We start from the raw sequence: 21,029 nt of genomic DNA on the forward strand, positions 1-21,029 counted from the left end.
CAGACAAGGTGGTCAGCTGCGTCGAGTTGCTACGCCATAAACCATTTCTAACGCTCTTTCGTGTCTTTTTGTTGCAGGTTCCTACTACAAATGTCTTCACCTGTCCGAACGGTGAGTAACACGGAAAGTTTTCCTACCTTTTTGTAGTCTCCGATGTAGGTTCGGGAGGCTGGACCATCGGTTACCTTGAAAAGGTCGCACCTGGTGGTCCATCTACCTGGCCCAGGTAGACCGAGGTCATGCTTTAAAGTGCCTCGAGGTTGGTCCACATTGCAGATTCTCGGACCTATTTGCGAAAGATTTCCTTCGCTTAATTTATGAGACTTCAAATAAAGTACTGTTTGCCGTCTTGGAAGCGTGATTTTTGTATAAATTTGCTTCTCGATCCATGTCGAATGCCGTACGCGTTGGTATTTCAAAATTCGAAAAATATCAAAGCGGGACGCGTACAACGAATAAATCACGCGAGGGACAATGAGGATAAGAGTTCGGCCATTCGTAACGTTGCTCCACTTTTCCTCGTTACTGCCAGTGCAATTAAGTAGGTTGCACGTATGTACCAGTATGAAGCTACTTGATCGTTAACCGTGTTCTGTCGCGTGCATTTCGAACGTTTCAACTTTGAGTCGTGACGGAAGAATTCCAGAATTCGCCGACGAGTCTGACTACACCGTTCGAAAACAACTCTGCATATTTTAATCTGCCCCGAAGGTCTTCCAGACAGGTCATTTTCTCTGATGTATTTTATCTACGAAGGTCTGAATCATGTTTTACAAGTAAAAAAATTGTCGAAGGTCAAGGTACAATCGTACCTATAATCGTAAACAAGGCTGTTTCCTTTTTCAAGTATTATCTGTTCGCGTTTAATAATTCAGCGAATTATATCAAGAATGTGATGTTAAATCGATGAAAAATAATTTTTAATTTTCAAGCAAGTTCTACAATGATACAATCAGTAATCTCTATTTAATTAAGTACGATACGAAGGCTATATATCACATCCTTCATTTACAATGTATTATTTGTAATTAAACTTAGAATTCGGAATAATGTTTCAATTTTCTGCGGAAGATCAAATAGAGTGTGTACGATAACCGCAATTAGCCGCTTTTAATTACAGCGAGTCCATGATAGGATACAATTAAAGCTAATTTCAACTGCATCGATTAGAAGTATGAAACAAAAGCATTTCGGCTCAGAAAAGTGTTGGACCAGAATTGTGTCAAAAAAATTCCTTATCAAATCGAATTTTGCAACTTGCAACAACCCCCATAAACGTGATCCGAAGGGCAGTTAAGACTGCAGTGTTGATCCGACGTCCTCGAGCGAGCTCGATCGGGCAGCTGGCCCAAAATTCTCGACCTGCTACACCATAATGGCATACCGATGCCAGAGGATCGAGCAGGTAGGCTACACGAAAGCGGAATGGCGAGAGGCAGGCCAAGAAACGAGACAGCATTCCTAAACCGTGAATCCTTCTCCTCCCTTTCCTCTTCCATCCCATTTCTGTTGCTCGTTCGTTGCCGTAGAGTCATCCTCGTGTATATCCAACCGATCCTAAAAATACACCGCGCGGATTCGCGTCACGGTTATCCACCTTCCGCGAGCAGGAAACTCGTCCGATGTCCGAACGGGATTCCAAAATGTGGAGCATCCGGTAACGACGATCGCCGATTATCCGCGCATCACCTACGATCCTTATCGAACAGGACAGAAATATCGGAACGGAAATCGTTTTTCGAACACGGTGATTATGAGTACTTCAGCGGACCATTTTTATGCGTCCTTTGGGATCAACATACTTTCGAACTTCACCGTTGCTGGTTGTAATGGTTAAGGCTTTACAGCTTTTTGGGGTCCTGATAAAGGAGATGCGGGTACACTTTAGGTGGTATGTAACTGTTCTTCCCAGCAATCTGGAATTCTTCTTTGATGACGATTCTTTGTGAGTGATTTCTGGAATGTGACGACATCTGTAAGTACTCGATGAGTTTTCCAAGACGACTCCGTGGGACTAACGATAGAAAATAATTTCAATCCACACGAGAAATGTTAATAGGCGCGAGAAGCATACGTGGTATGAACGCGACCGTCTGACCTTTCGAAAGAAAGAAAGGAAGGCCATCGTAAGACATCGAGAAGAGATCTCCAAAGGCGTAGTAGTCGATAGAATCACCAACATTTCTACTAACTATTTTCACGTTGTTGCCTCGATTACTGAGTTAAAATGTTCTAAGACAGAGTCTGAATAAGAGTTGAAAGACATCCTTTATTCTCATAAAAGCTGAAGGCAATCTCGTTAGCTTCCTTACAATTCTACCGATTCAAACGGTCAAGACTAGCACGAGATGCAAACGTTTCACTCGTCGGCGATTCTCAGCCACAATGCGTTACCCGCTTACCCAGCGACCTACCTTTGACTCTGTGCGCACATGGTGCGTCGCACTAAAAACGATCGAGGTCGTTGTGTCCGTCACTGTCTGTACAGGTCACCGGTTAACCGCGTTTTCCGCAAACGACCGAGATCAACAACCGATTAGATGATTATTAGACGAACATGTCCTCTATGCAATTCTAACTGTTGGAATTACCGGGACTATTTAATTTTAATCTAAAATGTTTCGTGAATCCTAAGTCAGACTCCACCTTTGAAGTATAATCGACACATAAGATAGTACTTAACACGGTTCTTTTTTGCTCAGGATGGGAACTGAGAGGCATACACTGTTACAAATTCTTCAACATCAGGCACTCCTGGGAAAAGGCGGCGGAACTATGCAGGAGGTAAGTGGATCAATCGTTAATAGCGTTTCTATCAAGGTTACTACTCTTCTGTCTTTTAATTAGAATATACAGAACTTGGTATTCGGAGCCTGAGATACTATTTGACTTTCTAAAATCGATTCAACTATAAAAAAATGATCATTAGTCTTTAAAATAATCGCTGCAAGCTCGTTGCAATTATTCGGTGTTTATTATGTCTGACACGATAACGACTTCATACGGCGAGGAAAATTCGAATCAGCTCGAAAACTGTCAGAAGATTAACTCGAAGCGGAACGAAGCCGAGTTCGCAGGGTGCCTTCGTGTTACATTACACGCTGCAACGAAGCAAAGGATGAACGAATCGACTTGCGATTACAGGTACGGCAGCGAATTGATGGTGGTGGAGTCGTACAGCGAGAACAACATGTCCGCGAGCATGATCGGACGGCATTTGGATCGTTACTGGCTGGGTCTGGCCTCCCTCGACGATTTACGAACCAACACGCTCGAATCAGCGGCAGGAATGCTCGTCTCCCAATACGCCGGTTTGTACAACCATGTTTCGCTCGAGTTACTAGCTCAGCCATTCTCCTCGGCTCTTTCATTCGTTTGACTTTCAAATTTTTCTAAAGATCGAGTCAAGTTTTTTTGGAAGGAATAAAATGGAGCTTGTCGAGTAGTAAAATTAGATCGAAGTAAAATCGAATAACTTGAATTAGAAACGGAGATGCAGGAATGCACTTTAGACAACCAACGACCCGTAACTCTGAAACAAGGTTTACTTTCTTCGAGCATATGAATTGCATACACGTTCTGCGCGGAGATGGGAGATCCGATTCGTTCGAAGACTCGTAAATACGGCCGATATCTCGTTCTGAAATCGTCCAACGAATTATTCCTTTTTCTAACGATCGAACGTATTCGTACATCGGCGTACGACGGCCGGTTTCCATCGGGGTCACGGAAACGCGGAACTACACCGTCTATATGACACGAAGACACACTTTTCCCACAACAATGCTCACATACCGTCGCTTTTATGTCTGTCCCAGTGCAAGCTGCAATTTACCAGTCTGCTACGTTTCGCGTACATTTGCATAACGTTTCTTTCACTTTAGATACTTGCACGACCATCAAATCTAACGACAAATTTCGTTTTCAAAGATCTCGATTTATTAAAGCGATAGAAAATTCTTGTCTTCTGATAATGTACACAGCGAGGAGGATGTCGGAACTCGAATTCGCAACAATTTCTTCAAATAAGAAGGTGTTAAATGGTTCTGGTATTCAGGTTTCTGGGCGTCGAAGCAGCCAAATCCTCAATCAGGTGAATGCGTGGACGTCGCGTTGACTGATGACCGACAAACATGGGAGCTTACTACGTGCGAATCCTTGCTTCCTTTCATGTGCCGAGCCAACGCTTGCCCAGCTGGTAAATCATTTCGCACGTGATGACTATGTAATCATCCTTCAAACACGTTCACTGCCGCGTTTAATTCGTCGAAAGTCCCAACTATGATTCCGGTAGCTTCGTGATGCATATTATTATAAATTAGAAAAGCACGAATGCACAGTGGCAGTCAACGTGTTAGATCTAAATCGGCACCGTCAACGATTCATTTATTTTCTCAGGTTCGTTTCATTGTTCGAACGGTAAATGCGTAAACGCGGCATTCAAGTGCGACAAACAGGACGACTGTGGAGATTTCTCGGACGAAATCGATTGTCCTACGAATTGTCAGTTTTATATGGCAAGCAGCGGTGATGTCGTGGAGAGTCCTAATTATCCGCACAAATATGCACCCCTCAGTAACTGCAAGTGGACCCTGGAGGGCCCTCAAGGCCACAACATCCTTCTACAGGTACGCAGGATGTGGTCGCGACACGTTCTTTATATTCTATTTTCGAGATAATCCGTGAGAATTTCTCGAAGTAGGGATTCTTTCTGACGCTCGTAAGCGCGAAAAGATAGAACATCGTTATTTATAACTGCGAACGATTATCTTTAGAAAAGATAAAGCTTCAGAAGTTCCTCAAGAAAATTACAGTCTTGCTGTTTCGAAGACAACTATCAAAGTTTCCTCTTTTCCAGTTCCAAGAATTCGAAACGGAGAAGAGCTTCGACATAGTGCAGATTCTAGTGGGTGGCAGAACGGAAGAGAAGTCTGTGAACCTTGCAACCCTCTCTGGCAAACAAGAGCTGAGCAACAGGCTGTTCGTGTCAGCCTCGAACTTCATGATCATTAAATTCAGCACAGATGCTTCCGTAGAAAGAAAAGGATTCCGTGCTTCGTGGAAAACCGAACCGCAAACTTGTGGAGGAATTCTTCGAGCGACCCCTCAAGGACAGGTGCTAACTTCTCCTGGATATCCACAGAACTATCCTGGAGGATTGGAATGTCTGTACATCCTGCAGGCTCAGCCCGGTCGTATCATGTCTTTGGAGGTACGTTCAGTGAATCACCGAGAGATTTATAGAGGATGAAGCATTTTATGATCGTTTCAGATCGAAGACCTGGATCTCGAGATGAACAGAGACTACATTCTCATCAGAGACGGAGACTCACCGATGAGCAGACCTATTGCTAGACTGACGGGCAAAGCGGAGGATAACCCAACGGTGATCATGTCCACCGGAAGTAATTTGTACCTGTATTTCAAGACCAGTCTCGGTGACTCGAGGCGAGGCTTCAGCATTCGTTATACTCAAGGCTGCAAGGCCACTGTCATTGCAAGAAACGGGACAGTTCAGTCGCCCTCTTTCGGCCTGAACGACTATCCCAATAATCAAGAATGTCTCTACAGAGTGAAGAACCCTCAGGGCGGACCGCTGTCCCTGAAGTTCGTCAACTTCAACGTGCACAAGACTGATTTTGTACAGGTAAGCATGTAACTTTCATAGCGACTCTAGCAATTTTCCAATCAATTAAATGTCGTTGCGTAGATATACGACGGACCAAATACGAACGGGTTACGTTTGCACCCTGGAAACGGATTCACGTCGAACACGAGGCCAAAGATAACTCTGACAGCCGAGAGCGGAGAAATGCTCGTGAGATTCACCTCTGACGCGCTGCACAGTAGTTCTGGATGGCAAGCAGAGTTCTCAGCAGGTGACGAGACATGTCCAATTAATCCACGATTAATTCCGGAGCCATTTAAATCACTCGTTAACGTTTCGCAGACTGTCCACACCTTCAATCGGGCGAGGGTGCACTGGCATCCAGCAGGGATACCGCTTTTGGCACAGCGGTGACATTCTCTTGTCCCTTGGGTCAAGAGTTCGCCACTGGGAAGACGAAGATCACCACCGAATGTCTGCCGGGTGGAAACTGGTCCATTACGTACATCCCCAACTGCCAGGAAGTCTACTGTGGCCCGGTCCCCCAAATCGACAACGGTTTCTCGATTGGTTCCTCCAACGTTACCTACCGTGGATTGGCTACCTATCAGTGTTATGCAGGATTCGCGTTTCCTTCCGGTCGTCCCACAGAAAAGATTTCCTGCATGGCCGATGGACGATGGGAGAAAAAGCCTTCTTGCTTAGGTGGGTTAATTAAAATTCCACCTTGATCCAGGACATGGATCTGATCGGTAAATTGTATAAATGCTTTTTTACTGCAGCTTCCCAATGCTCTCCACTTCCGGAAGCTCCTCACTCGAACATAACCATTCTGAACGGAGGCGGTCGTAGTTATGGTACGATAGTCCGATTCGAGTGCGAGCCAGGCTACGTCAGAAGCGGACATCCGGTGATTCTTTGCATGAGCAATGGTACCTGGTCTGATCAAGTGCCAACGTGTTCGCGTAAGTAATTATTCGTGTAGTAAGCAACGACTTAAAGAGTTTCGAAAACGAAATATCCCCTGTTGCAACGGGTTGCAAAACGACCCGTGTCCCTCGATTGACAATAACTTTGTGTAGGTGCGAAATGCCCATTGCTGCCCACGATCAAGAATGGTTTCATAGTCGACACGACCAAAGACTACTTTTATGGAGACGAAGCCAGAGTCCAGTGCAACAGAGGCTACAAGTTATCTGGCTCCAACATCATACAGTGTGGGCCTAACCAGCAATTCGACAACGTTCCAACTTGCGAAGGTACGACTGGCAAAGTTTACAAACTTCGATTGAACCGGTTTTTACTTACGAGTTGCGTGTTTCAGACATAAACGAGTGCGCCTCCAGTCAATGTGACCTGGCTTCCACCGAATGCATCAACAATCCCGGTGCATTCACCTGCAAATGCAAACCTGGATTCGCTCCAACCATGGAATGCAGACCTATAGGCGATCTTGGGCTCATTAACGGTGGCATCCCTGACGAGTCTATCACCGTTTCGAGTTCTGAGAACGGGTATACCAAAACTGTAAGTAATTGTGAACCTCCGATGTTCGGTTCCGAACTTGACTTAACAATTTACAACGTTTCACTTGAAGGGTGTGAGACTGAACAGCGGTGATGGATGGTGCGGCAACAATATCGAGCCAGGCACCAACTGGGTGATGATCGACATGAAAGCCCCAACGATCATCCGCGGTTTCCGTACCCAGATCGTTTCCAGAGTAGACGGCAATATAGCGTACACCTCGGCAGTTCGCATCCAATACACGGACAACTTGACAGACATCTTCAAAGATTACACCAATCCTGATGGCACTCCTGTAGAGTTCAGGATATTAGAGCCCACTCTGTCGGTCCTGAACCTGCCAGTCCCCATCGAAGCTCGTTACATACGATTCAGGATACAGGACTATGTCGGTGCACCGTGCATGAAGCTCGAAATCATGGGTTGCACTCGACTGGAGTGTACGGACATCAACGAGTGTGCCACGGACAACGGTGGCTGCCATCAGAAATGCATCAACAACCCTGGAAGCTACGCGTGCATGTGCAACACGGGCTACGAACTGTACAAGGGCAACGGTACCGCTGGCTTTTACATCGAGAAGTTTGAAACCGGCGACAGGGACGGTGATTTGTACCAGAAGAATAAAACTTGTGTCCCCGTCATGTGCCCAGCTTTGTCGGCACCGGAGAACGGAAAGATCCTGTCTACCAAGCTACAGCACCACTTTGGTGATCTCGTGAAATTCCAATGCAACTTCGGTTACGTTCTATCCGGGTCTTCAGCGGTTATCTGCACATCCAGCGGCGCTTGGAACGGCACAACTCCGGAATGTCAGTACGCCAAGTGCGTGTCCCTACCGGACGACAAGAATGAGGGCCTGTCGGTGATCCGCAGCGACGAGGCTAGTGTCCTGGTGCCGTTCAAGCAGAACGTGACTCTGAAGTGTGGCAGTAATGGTCGATACTTGAGGAACACGGCCACCTCCGGATTCCGTCAATGCGTTTACGATCCGAAACCAGGTCTGCCCGATTATTGGCTCTCAGGATCGCAGCCGGCCTGTCCTAGAGCCGATTGCGGCAAGCCTCTTCCTACGCCTGGTGCCGAATATGGCCAGTACCTGGATACAAAGTATCAATCGTCCTTCTTCTTCGGGTGTCAGGATACCTTCAAACTGGCTGGACAGACGAATCGTCACGACAATGTGGTCAGATGTCAGGCAAATGGCATATGGGACTTTGGAAACTTGCGGTGCGAAGGTCCAGTTTGCGAGGATCCAGGTCGTCCCAGTGACGGTTTCCAGGTAGCTAGAAGCTACGAGCAAGGATCCGAAGTTCAGTTCGGCTGCAGTCGACCAGGATACATTCTCATCAATCCTAGACCCATAGTATGCGTCCGGGAGCCAGAATGCAAGGTGGTTAAACCTCTGGGATTAGCTTCCGGTCGAATCCCGGACTCTGCGATCAACGCAACCTCCGAAAGACCCAACTACGAAGCGAAGAACGTTCGCCTGAACTCGGTGACCGGTTGGTGCGGTAAGCAGGAGGCGTTCACTTATGTCAGCGTTGACCTGGGCCAAGTATTCAGGGTAAAGGCGATCCTGGTGAAGGGTGTGGTGACGAACGACGTGGTCGGAAGACCAACCGAGATCAGATTCTTCTACAAACAGGCTGAGAACGAGAACTACGTTGTTTATTTCCCTAACTTCAATCTCACGATGAGGGACCCAGGAAATTATGGAGAACTGGCAATGATCACCTTGCCCAAATACGTTCAAGCACGTTTCGTAATCTTAGGAATCGTCAGCTACATGGATAACGCTTGCTTGAAGTTCGAATTGATGGGTTGCGAAGAACCTGTCACGGAACCTCTGTTAGGTTACGATTATGGCTTCTCTCCTTGCGTGGACAACGAACCCCCGGTGTTCCAGAACTGTCCTCAGCAGCCGATCGTCGTGCAGAAGGGCGCAGACGGTGGTCTGCTGCCTGTCAACTTCACAGAGCCCACGGCTATCGATAACAGTGGTAGTATAGCGCGTCTTGAGGTCAAACCTCACAGCTTCAGAACCCCGTTGCGAGTGTTCGAAGACACGGTTGTGAAGTACGTAGCTTTCGATTACGACGGGAACGTGGCCATCTGCGAGATCAACATCACTGTACCTGGTCAGTATGCCAGCTACTTTTTATTCTAATCGAATTCCCGTGTCTACGTTCACCTATCCTTTTCAGATGTGACGCCCCCGAAACTCAGTTGTCCGCAGAGCTACGTGATCGAGCTAATCGAGAAGCAGGAGAGCTACTCTGTCAACTTCAACGAGACTCGAAGACGAATCAACGCCACGGACGTCTCCGGACCGGTGAAGATCACGTTTGTCCCGGAAAGAGCAGTGATTCCTATCGGCAGTTTCGAAAACGTGACCGTTTACGCGACAGATTCGAGCGGAAACAGGGCGTCTTGCCACTTCCAGGTGTCTGTACAAGCCACGCCGTGCGTTGACTGGGAACTAAAGACACCGGCTAACGGAGGACTAAAATGCGTCCCTGGTGACAAGGGAATGCAGTGTATAGCCACTTGCAAGAACGGTTTCCGGTTCACCGACGGTGCACCGGTGAAGACGTTCAGCTGTGACGCTGCTAAACACTGGACTCCCACTTCTGTCGTTCCCGATTGCGTCTCAGAAAGTTAGTCTCCAGTTTGAGAACCTTCGTTTAATTATAGTTTCAGGGGTATTGAACCATCATGTTTTACAGATACGCAACAGGCAAACTACCACGTAGTTGCAGCAGTGACTTATCGCGCCAATGGTGCCGTTTCAAGATCGTGTCTGCCACAATATCAAGATTTAATGTCTCAGTATTACATGAACCTAAACAACATCCTGACACAACGTTGTTCCGCTGTTAGCGTGAACATGAACGTGTCGTTCGTGAGATCTGTGCCCTACTTGCTGGAAGAAAACGTCCTGAAGGTCGGCACTGATCCGAAATCAGAAATGGTTCCTAACTATGGGGCAGTAAAGACATATTTTTAAATTACAGATGGATTTCATTCTTGTGATCGTCCCAGCAATACGCCAGCCTCAGTTGTACGATCTCTGTGGTTCAACGGTGAATTTGATCTTCGACCTGTCTGTCCCATCTACCAACGCAGTCATTGAACCTTTGCTGAACGTATCAGCCATTGGAAATCAATGTCCACCTCTTCGAGCACTGAAATCATCTATCACCCGAGGCTTCACGTGCAGCATCGGTGAAGTTCTGAACATGGATACCAACGATGTTCCACGATGCCGTGAGTAGACAGTTCGAACGTTAAAATTCTCTGAATTTGGCCATCTAAATGTTTTCGATTCGCAGTGCACTGTCCAGCCGGTACCTTTGCGGGAGAGAAACAGAAGCAGTGTTCGGCTTGTCCCAAAGGATTCTATCAGAACAGCGATCGTCAGGGCAGCTGTTTACGCTGTCCGTTTGGCACATATACTCGAGAAGAAGGTTCAAAGAGCATAGATGACTGTATTCCAGTCTGTGGATACGGCACCTATTCACCCACGGGTCTGGTACCGTGTCTCGAGTGTCCTAGGAACAGCTACACCGGAGAACCACCCATTGGTGGCTACAAGGACTGTCAGACCTGTCCAGCAGGAACTTTCACCTATCAACCAGCTGCCCCGGGTCGCGATCGTTGCAGAGCAAAGTGTGCTCCAGGCATGTACTCTGACACGGGGTTGGCTCCCTGTGCTCAGTGCCCGAAGGACTTCTTCCAACCGCAACATGGAGCTACCACTTGCATGGAGTGTCCTACAAACATGTACACGGATGGTCCAGGTGCGGTTGGTCGAGAGGAATGCAAACCAGTGCAATGTACGGATAGTGTCTGTCAACACGGAGGCCTGTGCGTGCCCATGGGTCATGGTGTACAGTGTCTGTGCCCTGCCGGGTTCTCTGGTAGACGTTGCGAAATCGATATCGACGAATGCGCCTCTCAGCCCTGCTACAATGGAGCGACTTGCATAGATCTACCGCAAGGATACAGGTGTCAATGCGCCAATGGATACTCCGGAGTGAATTGTCAGGAAGAGAAATCGGACTGCTCGAACGACACATGTCCGGAACGGGCTATGTGCAAGGACGAGCCTGGATTCAATAACTACACGTGTCTGTGCCGATCCGGATATACAGGAGTGGACTGTGATATCACTGTAAGTTTATTTCTTCGACGAATACTCTCGTTACCAAGCCATGTTTCCACAATTACGATATTTGATTACAGATCAATCCCTGTACCGCGAGCGGAAACCCTTGCAACAACGGTGCAACTTGCGTGGCTCTTCAACAGGGTCGCTACAAATGCGACTGTCTACCAGGATGGGAGGGCCAAAGTTGCGAAGTGAACACCGACGATTGTGCAGAGAAACCCTGTCTATTGGGAGCCAACTGCACCGATCTAGTGGCTGACTTTACTTGCGATTGTCCTCCAGGATTCACCGGCAAACGGTGTCACGAGAAGATAGACCTGTGCTCTGGCAACCCTTGCTTGAACGGAATATGCGTGGATAACCTATTTAGCCACGAATGCATTTGCCACCCAGGCTGGACCGGGGCGGCTTGCGAGACCAATATCAACGAATGTGCTAACAAACCATGCCGGAACAACGGCCAGTGTATCGATCAGGTCGATGGATACACTTGTACCTGCGAACCAGGTTACACTGGCAAGCAATGCCAGCACACGATCGACGACTGTGCATCGGAACCGTGTCAAAATGGAGGAACATGCATGGATCAACTGGAGGGATTCGTGTGCAAGTGCAGACCAGGATACGTCGGACTTCAATGCGAGGCAGAGCTGGACGAGTGTCTCAGTGACCCTTGCAGTCCAGTCGGAACTGATCGTTGCGTCGACCTGGACAACACGTTCGTGTGTCACTGTCGCGAAGGTTACACCGGTGCTGCTTGCGAGGTGAACATCGACGATTGCGCGTCTGATCCTTGCTTGAACGGTGCCACCTGTCGAGACGAAGTCGGTGGCTTCAAGTGCATGTGTCCAGACGGCTGGACCGGAGTCCACTGTGAGGTTGATGTTGGAATGTGTCAGAATCATCCTTGTCAGAACGACGCAGCGTGCGTGGATTTGTTTTTGGATTACTTCTGCGTGTAAGTAGTATTAGAATCGGATAACTGGGTAACACAGGAACATATCTTTTCATTATAATTCTTCGATAATTAGATGTCCATCGGGAACGGACGGAAAACAGTGCGAGACCGCGCCAGAACGTTGCATCGGAAACCCTTGCATGCACAACGGACGTTGTCAGGACTTCGGCTCAGGACTCAACTGCACCTGTCCCGACGATTACACCGGAATCGGTTGCCAGTACGAATACGACGCTTGTCAAGCTGGCGCGTGTAAGAATGGAGCCACTTGCATCGACGATGGTCCTGGATTCACTTGTATTTGTCCGCCAGGATACACAGGTAAATCACACAATCAGCTTCGAAATAGTAGCGACGATGGAACTTTGTCATACGTATTTATTTAGGTAAAACGTGCGAGGATGATATAGTCGATTGCAAGGAGAATTCTTGTCCTCCATCGGCAACGTGCATCGACCTCACTGGTAAATTCTTCTGTCAATGTCCTTTCAATCTGACCGGCGACGACTGTAGGAAATGTAAGTTCTGTGGGTCTTCTCGAATCGATTTAACTTTGAGCAGCGTAAAATTGATTATTTTTCAACAGCTATCCAGGTGGATTACGATCTGTACTTCAGCGACCCAGCACGCAGCAGCGCGGCTCAAGTGATTCCCTTCTTCACCGGAACAAGAAAGAGTTTGACGGTAGCTATGTGGGTGCAATACACGCAGAAAGACGAAGCTGGCATATTCTTCACTCTCTATGCCGTCAGCTCGCCTCATGTCCCATCGAACCGCAGACTCATGATCCAAGCACATAGCAGCGGTGTTCAGGTTTCCTTGTTCCACGATCTGCAGGACGTGTATCTACCATTCAGAGAGTACGCTACTATCAATGACGGCCAATGGCATCACGTTGCGGTGGTTTGGAACGGCGAGAACGGCGGTGAACTCATCTTAATCACGGAAGGTCTGATTGCCAGCAAAACTGAGGGATATGGAAGCGGCAGATCACTGCCTGCTTAGTAAGTACACAAGGTTGACTACCGTGTACGAAGGAGATCTACATACGAGTAGCCCTATATCTTTAATCTCTGGAATCTAACTAATAAAGAATAACTTCTTTCAGTGCCTGGGCAGTACTAGGAAAGCCACAGACCGAAAATGCGAAGGGCTACAGCGAATCCGGTTTCCAGGGCCACCTAACCAAAGTGCAAATCTGGAGTCGCGCCCTACACGTGACCAACGAGATTCAGAAACAAGTACGCGACTGTCGCACCGAACCTGTCCTCTATCAAGGTTTGGTATTGACTTGGACGGGTTACGACGAGACCGTTGGAGGTGTAGAACGAGTGGTACCGTCCCATTGTGGACAGAGAGTATGCCCACCAGGATACGGCGGCAGCAAGTGCCAACAGTTGGAGTCCGACAAGATTCCACCGAAAGTGGAGCATTGCCCGGGTGATCTATGGGTTATTGCCAAGAACGGTTCGTCCATCGTAACCTGGGACGAACCACGATTCGCCGACAATGTGGGTATAGCGAGAATTCAAGAAAAGAACGGACACAAATCTGGGCAGACATTGATGTGGGGTATCTACGACATCAGTTACGTGGCTTACGACCAGGCTGGTAACTCTGCTAGCTGCAACTTCAAAGTCTACGTGCTGTGTAAGTGCATCTTTTATGACTACGTCCCTCTTTGTCGATATTTTATTTAAGACTATATTTATTTCCTTAGCCGACTTTTGCCCGGAACTGGCTGATCCAATCGGAGGAACCCAACAGTGTAAAGATTGGGGCTCTGGCGGTCAGTTCAAAGTTTGTGAAATCTTCTGCAACGCTGGGCTCAGATTCTCTCAGGAAGTACCGAAATTCTATACCTGCGGAGCGGAAGGTTTCTGGAGACCAACCAACGATCCGTCTCTACCTTTGATCTATCCTGCTTGCACAAGTGCTACACCCGCTCAACGCGTATTTAGGATCAGAATGAATTTCCCAACCTCTGTACTTTGTAACGAGGCGGGACAAGGAGTGCTCAAGAAGAAGGTTCGAGATGCCGTGAACTCGTTGAACAGGGACTGGAACTTCTGCTCTTATTCCTTCGAAGGCAAGCGACTTCCGTTGTTCGCATTTCCTTTTTATAAACTGCCTCGATTTCATGTTACATGTTCCTAATAGGTACTCGCGAGTGCAAGGACTTAAACATCGATGTTCAATGTGACCACCGAGTACGAACTACGAGGGAAACGAGCGAAGAGGATGGCGGCACATACATAATCTCGGCAGTAGTACCAGCAGAACCGTAAGTATTATGCTATCTCTTCTCTAAGTACCTTCATAGATTGCATTAATTATCGCGTTTCCAAGAATCGTGTCTGATAACAGAAAGTCGAAGTTTCCTTTCGACCAGGCTCAATTAGCTATCCAGTGAAAGTAAACAGCTAGATTGAAGCTTTGATCGCATTAGTAGCAAAACTTAGTACTGAGCATTTGTTACTTGTGTTGCATCGTAGAACGAGACAGGCGCGGCAAGGCAGCGATACCTACGAGGTGGAGATCTCGTTCCCGGCGATAAAGTAAGGACAGCTCGATTTACGCCATGTGCGAAACGCATCATTGTATATCACGTATACTCGTCATTCGGGGCTCGGTGTGATCGCATTGTTTAAAATCCATGCTAGCGACATTTAAAACTGTATCATTGGACGCGACGCGATGCATGAACGGTATACACGGAGAAACGAAATGCTATGTGTAACGTTACTTACTAAATTAGAACTAATTGGACAAGTAACCCGACGCAATTTCTCCGTATCGATATGTATAACGAGAGAGACGAACAATGCCAATTGTAATCTTTTCGGTACGACCAGATTGCTATCCCTCGTTGAACAGTACACTTTTCAAAACCCACGATCTATTCGTGGGTTTGTCGTACCAAAAGGGTTATCAAATTGTCGCAAGAACTCTGTCAAATTTGTTGAGTCGACTCTAACCGACAATGCACGTTGTTACTAACTGTTCACCCACGACCGTCTAGCATAAATGGGACACCATCATACAGATATCATAACTAGGGACCAACGAAACGATAGTAGAATAACAACGTAACGGTATTATAACATTGAACATTGCACCAAGCTGTTAGGTACAAACGAACGATGCACGTATGCTTAAACTGATAATTTCGAGTACCGTACAGCTTTGGTTCGCAGTAATAAAACATTAAACCCTACAACGACACTTGGACATGTAATACATTGGAATTCCAGGATTAAATGTAGGTACACGATTAATAGGTGTCGATAGACAACACTGTTGACGAGGAACCAATGGAAAGGCTGCCTGTTTACCTTCAGATAACGGCTGTACATATTTTCGCATACTCTCCTTCGCCTATCGCTAATGAAAATCGATAGTCTGTTCGAAAGTGTGTTTATAAAATTCTGTGTTTTATAGCGACCCGATTCTGAACGCTAACTCGAACGAGAGAGCGACCGTTCAGCAACTGTTGGAAAAGCTGATCTTGGAGGAAGATCAATTCGACGTTCACGATATACTGCCGAACACTGTACCTGATCCAGCGTCCTTGATTCTAGAATCTGATTACGATTGCCCGGTAGGACAGGTCGTTATGGCGCCTGATTGCGGTGAGTCATTTGTCATTCCTGCAGTAAGATTGCACCGATCATACGGATTTATGCAATCTAATCTCGTTTAAATTCATCTTACAGTCCCCTGTGCTGTGGGAACGTACTACGACGAAGAAACTAAGCAGTGTCTGTCCTGTCCTGTCGGAAAGTACCAAAGCGAGTCTGGTCAGCTAAAATGTAGTTCCTGTCCCGTGATAGCGGGTCGCCCTAGCGTGACAGTGGGGCCAGGTGCCCGAAGTGCAGCCGACTGCAAAGAACGTTGTCCAGCTGGGAAATATTACGACGACATGGCTGGTCTCTGCCGAAGCTGTGGTCACGGTTTCTACCAACCGAACGAGGGTAGTTTCTCGTGCTTGTTGTGCGGTCTTGGTAAAACTACCAGGACAGCCGAAGCGGTGTCTCGCGAGGAATGCAGAGACGAGTGCGGATCCGGACAGCAGTTGGCCGTCGAAGGAAAGTGCGAGCCTTGTCCAAGAGGCAGTTACAGGACTCAGGGTGTTCAGGCCGCCTGCCAGGCGTGCCCGGTAGGCAGAACGACGCCTAACATGGGCTCCGCGGCTATCGAGGAGTGCTCTCTACCCGTGTGCGAACCAGGAACCTATCTCAATGGAACCTTGAACGAGTGCGTAGAATGCAAGAAAGGAACCTATCAGTCGGAGCCGCAACAGACCTTCTGCATACCCTGCCCGCCTAATACCAGCACCAAAGGAACCAAAGCTGTGAGTACCGACAAACAATATTGTCGAAAGAACGAAAGGTTACTTGATGAATGTTGTCTTTAATTAAAAATTTTGTTGATAGACGAGCAAAGCAGAATGCACGAATCCATGCGAGACGAGCGACGCCGAGATGCACTGCGACGCTAACGCGTATTGCTTGCTGATCCCTGAAACGAGCGACTTCAAATGCGAGTGCAAACCGGGTTACAACGGAACCGGAACAGAGTGCACGGACGTGTGCATGGGATACTGTGACAACGAAGGAGTGTGTCTGAAGGATTCGCGAGGACAGCCGTCCTGCAGATGTAGCGGTAGTTTCACTGGCAAACGATGCACAGAAAAGTCTGAATTCTTTTATATCACCGGTGGCATCGCTGGTGGAGTCATCCTTATCATTTTCGTCGTCCTGCTAGTATGGATGATTTGCGTCAGGTTGGTAGTAAATTAAGTTGGTTGTTAACCAAATGGCAAAGAGAAAAATCCCTGGTAATAATTTTGCCTGAGTTGGAATCGATAAACCAACAGAGCTTCCTATTTACAGAGCTTCGAGGAAGAAAGAACCCAAGAAGATGTTAACTCCAGCGACCGATCAGAACGGTTCACAAGTGAATTTCTATTACGGAGCGCCCACGCCGTACGCAGAGTCCATAGCTCCGTCGCATCACAGCACCTACGCTCATTATTACGACGACGAAGAGGATGGCTGGGAAATGCCCAACTTCTACAATGAAACCTACATGAAAGGTAAGAGCTTACATAAAACAAGAGGATAACCAAAGATAATGGAAGGGAAATGCACTTGGAAAAATGGTATTTCACGAGTGTCTGTTCATCGTTACTTCCAGAGAGCCTGCACAATGGTAAAATGAACAGCCTCGCTCGCTCCAACGCCAGCATTTATGGCACAAAAGATGACCTTTACGACAGACTGAAGCGTCACGCGTATCCCGGCAAAAAAGGTTGGTATTACTTTCGATCGTATAATTTTACTTGTAAAAAGCAATGACTCGAGTTTCGTTTACTTGTGCCACGAAAATAAGAACGTAGACGATTACGATTTTTGCAGACAAAAGCGACAGTGACAGCGAGGGCCAGTGACCCCGAAGAACGGTCAGCGTTCTACCAATGTAGAATCTTAAAAGAAAACCATCGGAAGCCCTGGCACGTCAGCAACAGGGAATAGTGCCGCGTCGACCAATTTATTTATTATTCCCAAAAGACGAATTGTACCCATCCGAAGGTTCGCGGAACACGGTCGAACTCGCGAAATCTCTCGGACGAGTACGAGACAAAGCGGTGCGCGTCAATCGACCAGAAGACGATCGAGTCCTGGAACGGCGATCCATCGATTGCACGGGATCGTTGTTTCGGCACTCAACGGGTCGATTACGCGATTATCGACGAAGAGAGCGTCGACAAGACTTACGTGTACGAGATTGTAATTTTTTGTAATTTAATACCAACTTAGGCGTTAAGAACTCTTTATCTTCTATCGATTAACTCATCCCTTCACCTCCCCCAAACTCCCGCAGGATTAACGAGGTGCGAACGAGAGGAACAAACGTGTGCATGTATGTCAGTACACCTTATACATAAGCGGATTTATATTTTGTTTGTTACTATAGGTGATGTATCACATTCGCTGTAATATAAAAGTGCATTTAAACCTGAGAAACGATCGCTCGTTCTTTCCCTATCTTAGTAAAACGTAGGCCAAGATGATAGAATGCTGAATTTTGCCAAAGTGGGGAAAAAAGGAGCATTCGCTCGTTTGGTCCAAATCAGTGATGGGCAGATGAAATATATACCCGCCGGAGAATTTACAGACACTGACGTGTACAGCATTTAATTTGCAAATTTAGGAATCTGGTTACGTAATTAGAATCGTGCACGTTAGTGCCTGTGAGTTCTTTTGCCCATCGCTGGTCTGAACGCACCATAATGCCGTGTGGCGAACGGTTCAACCTCGAATCTCGAGGATCGTTTGTGAGCGTTGCCAAATATATGGTACCAGTTTGAGGAAAAATCAAAATCGACAAGTTCGATCGTAAGGGCAACACGAACGCCCACGTAATTTGCTCACAAAGTTCTAGGAATCGTACCTTCCACGCATTCGCGCTTGCGCGAAATTTTCGTGCATATGAATCATCCAGAGGAATACTCGATGAATATATTATGGGATGTTCATAAAAGAACGGCGAAGTTTCGTAAATATCTCCTTGTATGTATTGTTTTATATATGTACTTACGACATATCTTAATCATTATTTATTCTCAATAATGAATCTCATTCTTTTTTTGTACAAACGTAAATGAAATTCCTAGAACTTTTTGGACAGTCTACGATTAAATTGAACCATTGCCTACGACGCTGTTTTCCATTTGTATTGTAAAAACTTTAACAAACGGTTGTTTTTTTTTATTAATAAAATGTATTTCGATAATATTCGGTGTCATTCTATTTTCCCTTTCAACGTGATTTTATTTGATTTATATTTCTGGTGGGAGGAGCATCGATATTTCGTTTGAAGACCTTTTCATCTAATTTTATCGGAATAACTCTGTACATTTTGTTTTCGAATTTAATTTCATTGGGCTCATTATTGCTCGAAGTTAAAGGTACGTGTTTCTCCGTGTTATTTATGTGATCTTCAAAGAATTTGTTTAAACGAAACGTGGGGGAATGCTGCTCTTCGTCTGGCGAATCTTCAGTCTCGCTTAGATCGGAATGATCATCGTCGTCTTCATTTTCGGAGCACGATTCATCTGAACTGATAAAAGAGTCCTCGTCTTCAGAATTTGCGGATTCTATCATTGAAAGATCGATAATATAACCTTCGATGAGATTATGAACATCTATGCAATTATCGATATGCGTTACCTTCTGAACAATTATTCGTCATTATTTCCAACAAGTGCTGGAAAATTTCAACTATTCGTTAATTTAGTTGTGATTTTGTAATTGTAATTTGCTATTATTATCACCTTAATGCGTCTAGTAAAATCTGCAGAATCTGTTTTATTCATCATGAATTTTCTGCACTTAGGTTTATCCTGTTTTGTAATATAAAAATTCCTCGGCCGATATAATGAATCGATTAGCCATTTATCTGATGGAGAGCATTGTTTTTGTTGATTATTTAATTAAACTGAAACATGGTTAATGAATGGAATTGCATGGAGGAGATTGATCGATGTAGTTCTTTGTTTCGCTATAGATTTAAATCGCGCCGTCTAATGTTTATAAAACTATCGTGTGTTCATAAATTTTACGAAAAAGATCTCGGCTAAAAAACAATATTGTTTCGGGAGATAAGTTTCATCGTTTGATTATATAAGAATTTCATGCGAAATCACCATGCGTCATGGGGGCGGATCTAACGAGGAAACAATCTCTCTGATGACACACTTAAGGAGGGGCAATGAAAGTGCTACTACGCCAAAACTAACATTTTAAAATAAAATAATATTTCTTTAAGTGTTATAATTCCTTCGTTTTTTAAATCAATTTTGTGCTGTTCAATAAATGAACTTCTTGCAGAAGAAGATTTAAAAGTGTATAAGATTCCTAGCCAAGCCAAACTTCCGGTTCCGTTCCATCGCATGTTGATTGACTGGATTCCACGACGATAATTTAGCGAAAACATAAAAATAGACGGCAAACGAAACGGGTTCGAATATGAACTAAAATGATGCGCAGTTTCAAATACGTGCTATCCACTTTTACGATCGATTTCTATCTCTGAATATATACGTACATCACGTGGGATGTATGCAACACGTACCATTAACTCCATCTAGCACCGCGTTCGATTCAATATCGACGCGGCATTGCTGCACTCCAACGATAACATTGCATTACGAACGCGATACGTTGAAAAATAAACCTATTCCGTGCGAAACACGATGCACCGCATTTTTCTGTAATTAATCCGTCGTCATGTAATATCCAATTGTTCCAACGTCCTTGCAACGAGTCCAGATTTTTGCATCATGCGACATCCAATGTATACATATGTTACTAAAGCGATTCAAACGTTTAGTAACTTTTCGTTTCTCTTTCCGTAACGTTTTTATCATTCGATTGAACCAGAAATTTCATTCCATACTCAATATTTTTAGTGCAATGTCAAGGTGTACCAATTTACATTAATGAAATAGTCCAAAAACGTTAAAAAAACGAAACAAAGAACAATTATCGACTGGAATGGCTATCCGAATCCCCCGTCGTGACGTGGCCACTTTTTACCACTGCAGCCACGCTTTGCAACCATTGGTCGATACTGACGTCACGTGAACTCAGATTGGTCAAAAGTGACGCGCGCAAAGTGCACTAATGTCCAATCAATTGACGGCGTGACCAGCCTCGTGCGATGACGTGTTATCCCGCACTACCGACGTTCCAGCT

General features: G+C 46.0%; 2 protein-coding genes across 7 annotated transcripts in view; one reads left to right on the plus strand and one right to left on the minus strand.

The window, feature by feature from the left end:
• Window positions 1-19,067, plus strand: part of uif (sushi, von Willebrand factor type A, EGF and pentraxin domain-containing protein uif) — a 30,336-nt gene extending 11,269 nt beyond the window's left edge. Inside the window, exons 3-33 of one of the 4 annotated variants that reach the window (XM_076540052.1) lie at window positions 78-111; window positions 2,703-2,784; window positions 3,145-3,311; window positions 4,058-4,198; window positions 4,399-4,628; window positions 4,859-5,212; window positions 5,273-5,647; window positions 5,711-5,879; window positions 5,951-6,313; window positions 6,391-6,573; window positions 6,691-6,867; window positions 6,933-7,135; window positions 7,206-9,276; window positions 9,343-9,795; window positions 9,865-10,082; window positions 10,153-10,405; window positions 10,471-11,312; window positions 11,384-12,267; window positions 12,341-12,588; window positions 12,654-12,785; window positions 12,854-13,271; window positions 13,376-13,917; window positions 13,988-14,356; window positions 14,428-14,551; window positions 14,763-14,825; window positions 15,709-15,899; window positions 15,984-16,621; window positions 16,704-17,053; window positions 17,163-17,365; window positions 17,467-17,580; window positions 17,669-19,067. In XM_076540052.1, the coding sequence (XP_076396167.1) occupies window positions 78-111; window positions 2,703-2,784; window positions 3,145-3,311; window positions 4,058-4,198; window positions 4,399-4,628; window positions 4,859-5,212; window positions 5,273-5,647; window positions 5,711-5,879; window positions 5,951-6,313; window positions 6,391-6,573; window positions 6,691-6,867; window positions 6,933-7,135; window positions 7,206-9,276; window positions 9,343-9,795; window positions 9,865-10,082; window positions 10,153-10,405; window positions 10,471-11,312; window positions 11,384-12,267; window positions 12,341-12,588; window positions 12,654-12,785; window positions 12,854-13,271; window positions 13,376-13,917; window positions 13,988-14,356; window positions 14,428-14,551; window positions 14,763-14,825; window positions 15,709-15,899; window positions 15,984-16,621; window positions 16,704-17,053; window positions 17,163-17,365; window positions 17,467-17,580; window positions 17,669-17,703 (10,626 nt within the window). In that variant the 3' untranslated portion in view covers window positions 17,704-19,067. The remainder of the gene's footprint in view (window positions 1-77; window positions 112-2,702; window positions 2,785-3,144; window positions 3,312-4,057; window positions 4,199-4,398; window positions 4,629-4,858; window positions 5,213-5,272; window positions 5,648-5,710; window positions 5,880-5,950; window positions 6,314-6,390; window positions 6,574-6,690; window positions 6,868-6,932; window positions 7,136-7,205; window positions 9,277-9,342; window positions 9,796-9,864; window positions 10,083-10,152; window positions 10,406-10,470; window positions 11,313-11,383; window positions 12,268-12,340; window positions 12,589-12,653; window positions 12,786-12,853; window positions 13,272-13,375; window positions 13,918-13,987; window positions 14,357-14,427; window positions 14,552-14,762; window positions 14,826-15,708; window positions 15,900-15,983; window positions 16,622-16,703; window positions 17,054-17,162; window positions 17,366-17,466; window positions 17,581-17,668) is intronic. The other 3 variants (XM_012285771.2, XM_076540053.1, XM_012285772.2) reach the window with 3 other exon arrangements.
• Window positions 18,223-20,854, minus strand: LOC105662542 (uncharacterized). 3 transcript variants are annotated; one of them, XM_012285773.2, is made up of 4 exons: window positions 20,407-20,854; window positions 19,607-19,731; window positions 19,503-19,539; window positions 18,223-19,429 (listed from the first exon to the last, which is right to left on the minus strand). In XM_012285773.2, exons 2-4 carry the CDS (start codon window positions 19,649-19,651, stop codon window positions 19,092-19,094), a joined length of 420 nt encoding a protein of 139 aa, XP_012141163.2. In that variant the 5' UTR covers window positions 19,652-19,731; window positions 20,407-20,854; the 3' UTR covers window positions 18,223-19,091. The 3 variants fall into 3 exon arrangements, with proteins under 3 accessions (XP_012141163.2, XP_076396210.1, XP_012141164.2); XM_076540095.1 differs by lacking the exon at window positions 20,407-20,854 and having other exon boundaries at window positions 19,503-19,553; window positions 19,607-19,844; XM_012285774.2 differs by lacking the exon at window positions 20,407-20,854 and having other exon boundaries at window positions 19,607-19,842.
• Between the last annotated feature and the right edge of the window lie 175 nt (window positions 20,855-21,029).

This window comes from Megachile rotundata, chromosome 15 (assembly GCF_050947335.1).
Source record: "Megachile rotundata isolate GNS110a chromosome 15, iyMegRotu1, whole genome shotgun sequence".
NCBI classification, from domain to species: domain Eukaryota; kingdom Metazoa; phylum Arthropoda; class Insecta; order Hymenoptera; family Megachilidae; genus Megachile; species Megachile rotundata.

What these genes read in the sequence shown, in the direction of transcription:
- LOC105662542 (XM_012285773.2), bottom strand. Translation starts at nt 19,651, where the DNA reads ATGATGAATAAAACAGATTCTGCAGATTTTACTAGACGCATTAAG. An exon ending in ATTTTACTAGACGCATTAAG is followed by an intron (nt 19,540 to 19,606) that starts GTGATAATAATA and finishes GAAATTTTCCAG; the next exon opens with CACTTGTTGGAAATAATGAC. An exon ending in GACGAATAATTGTTCAGAAG is followed by an intron (nt 19,430 to 19,502) that starts GTAACGCATATC and finishes TTTCAATGATAG; the next exon opens with AATCCGCAAATTCTGAAGAC.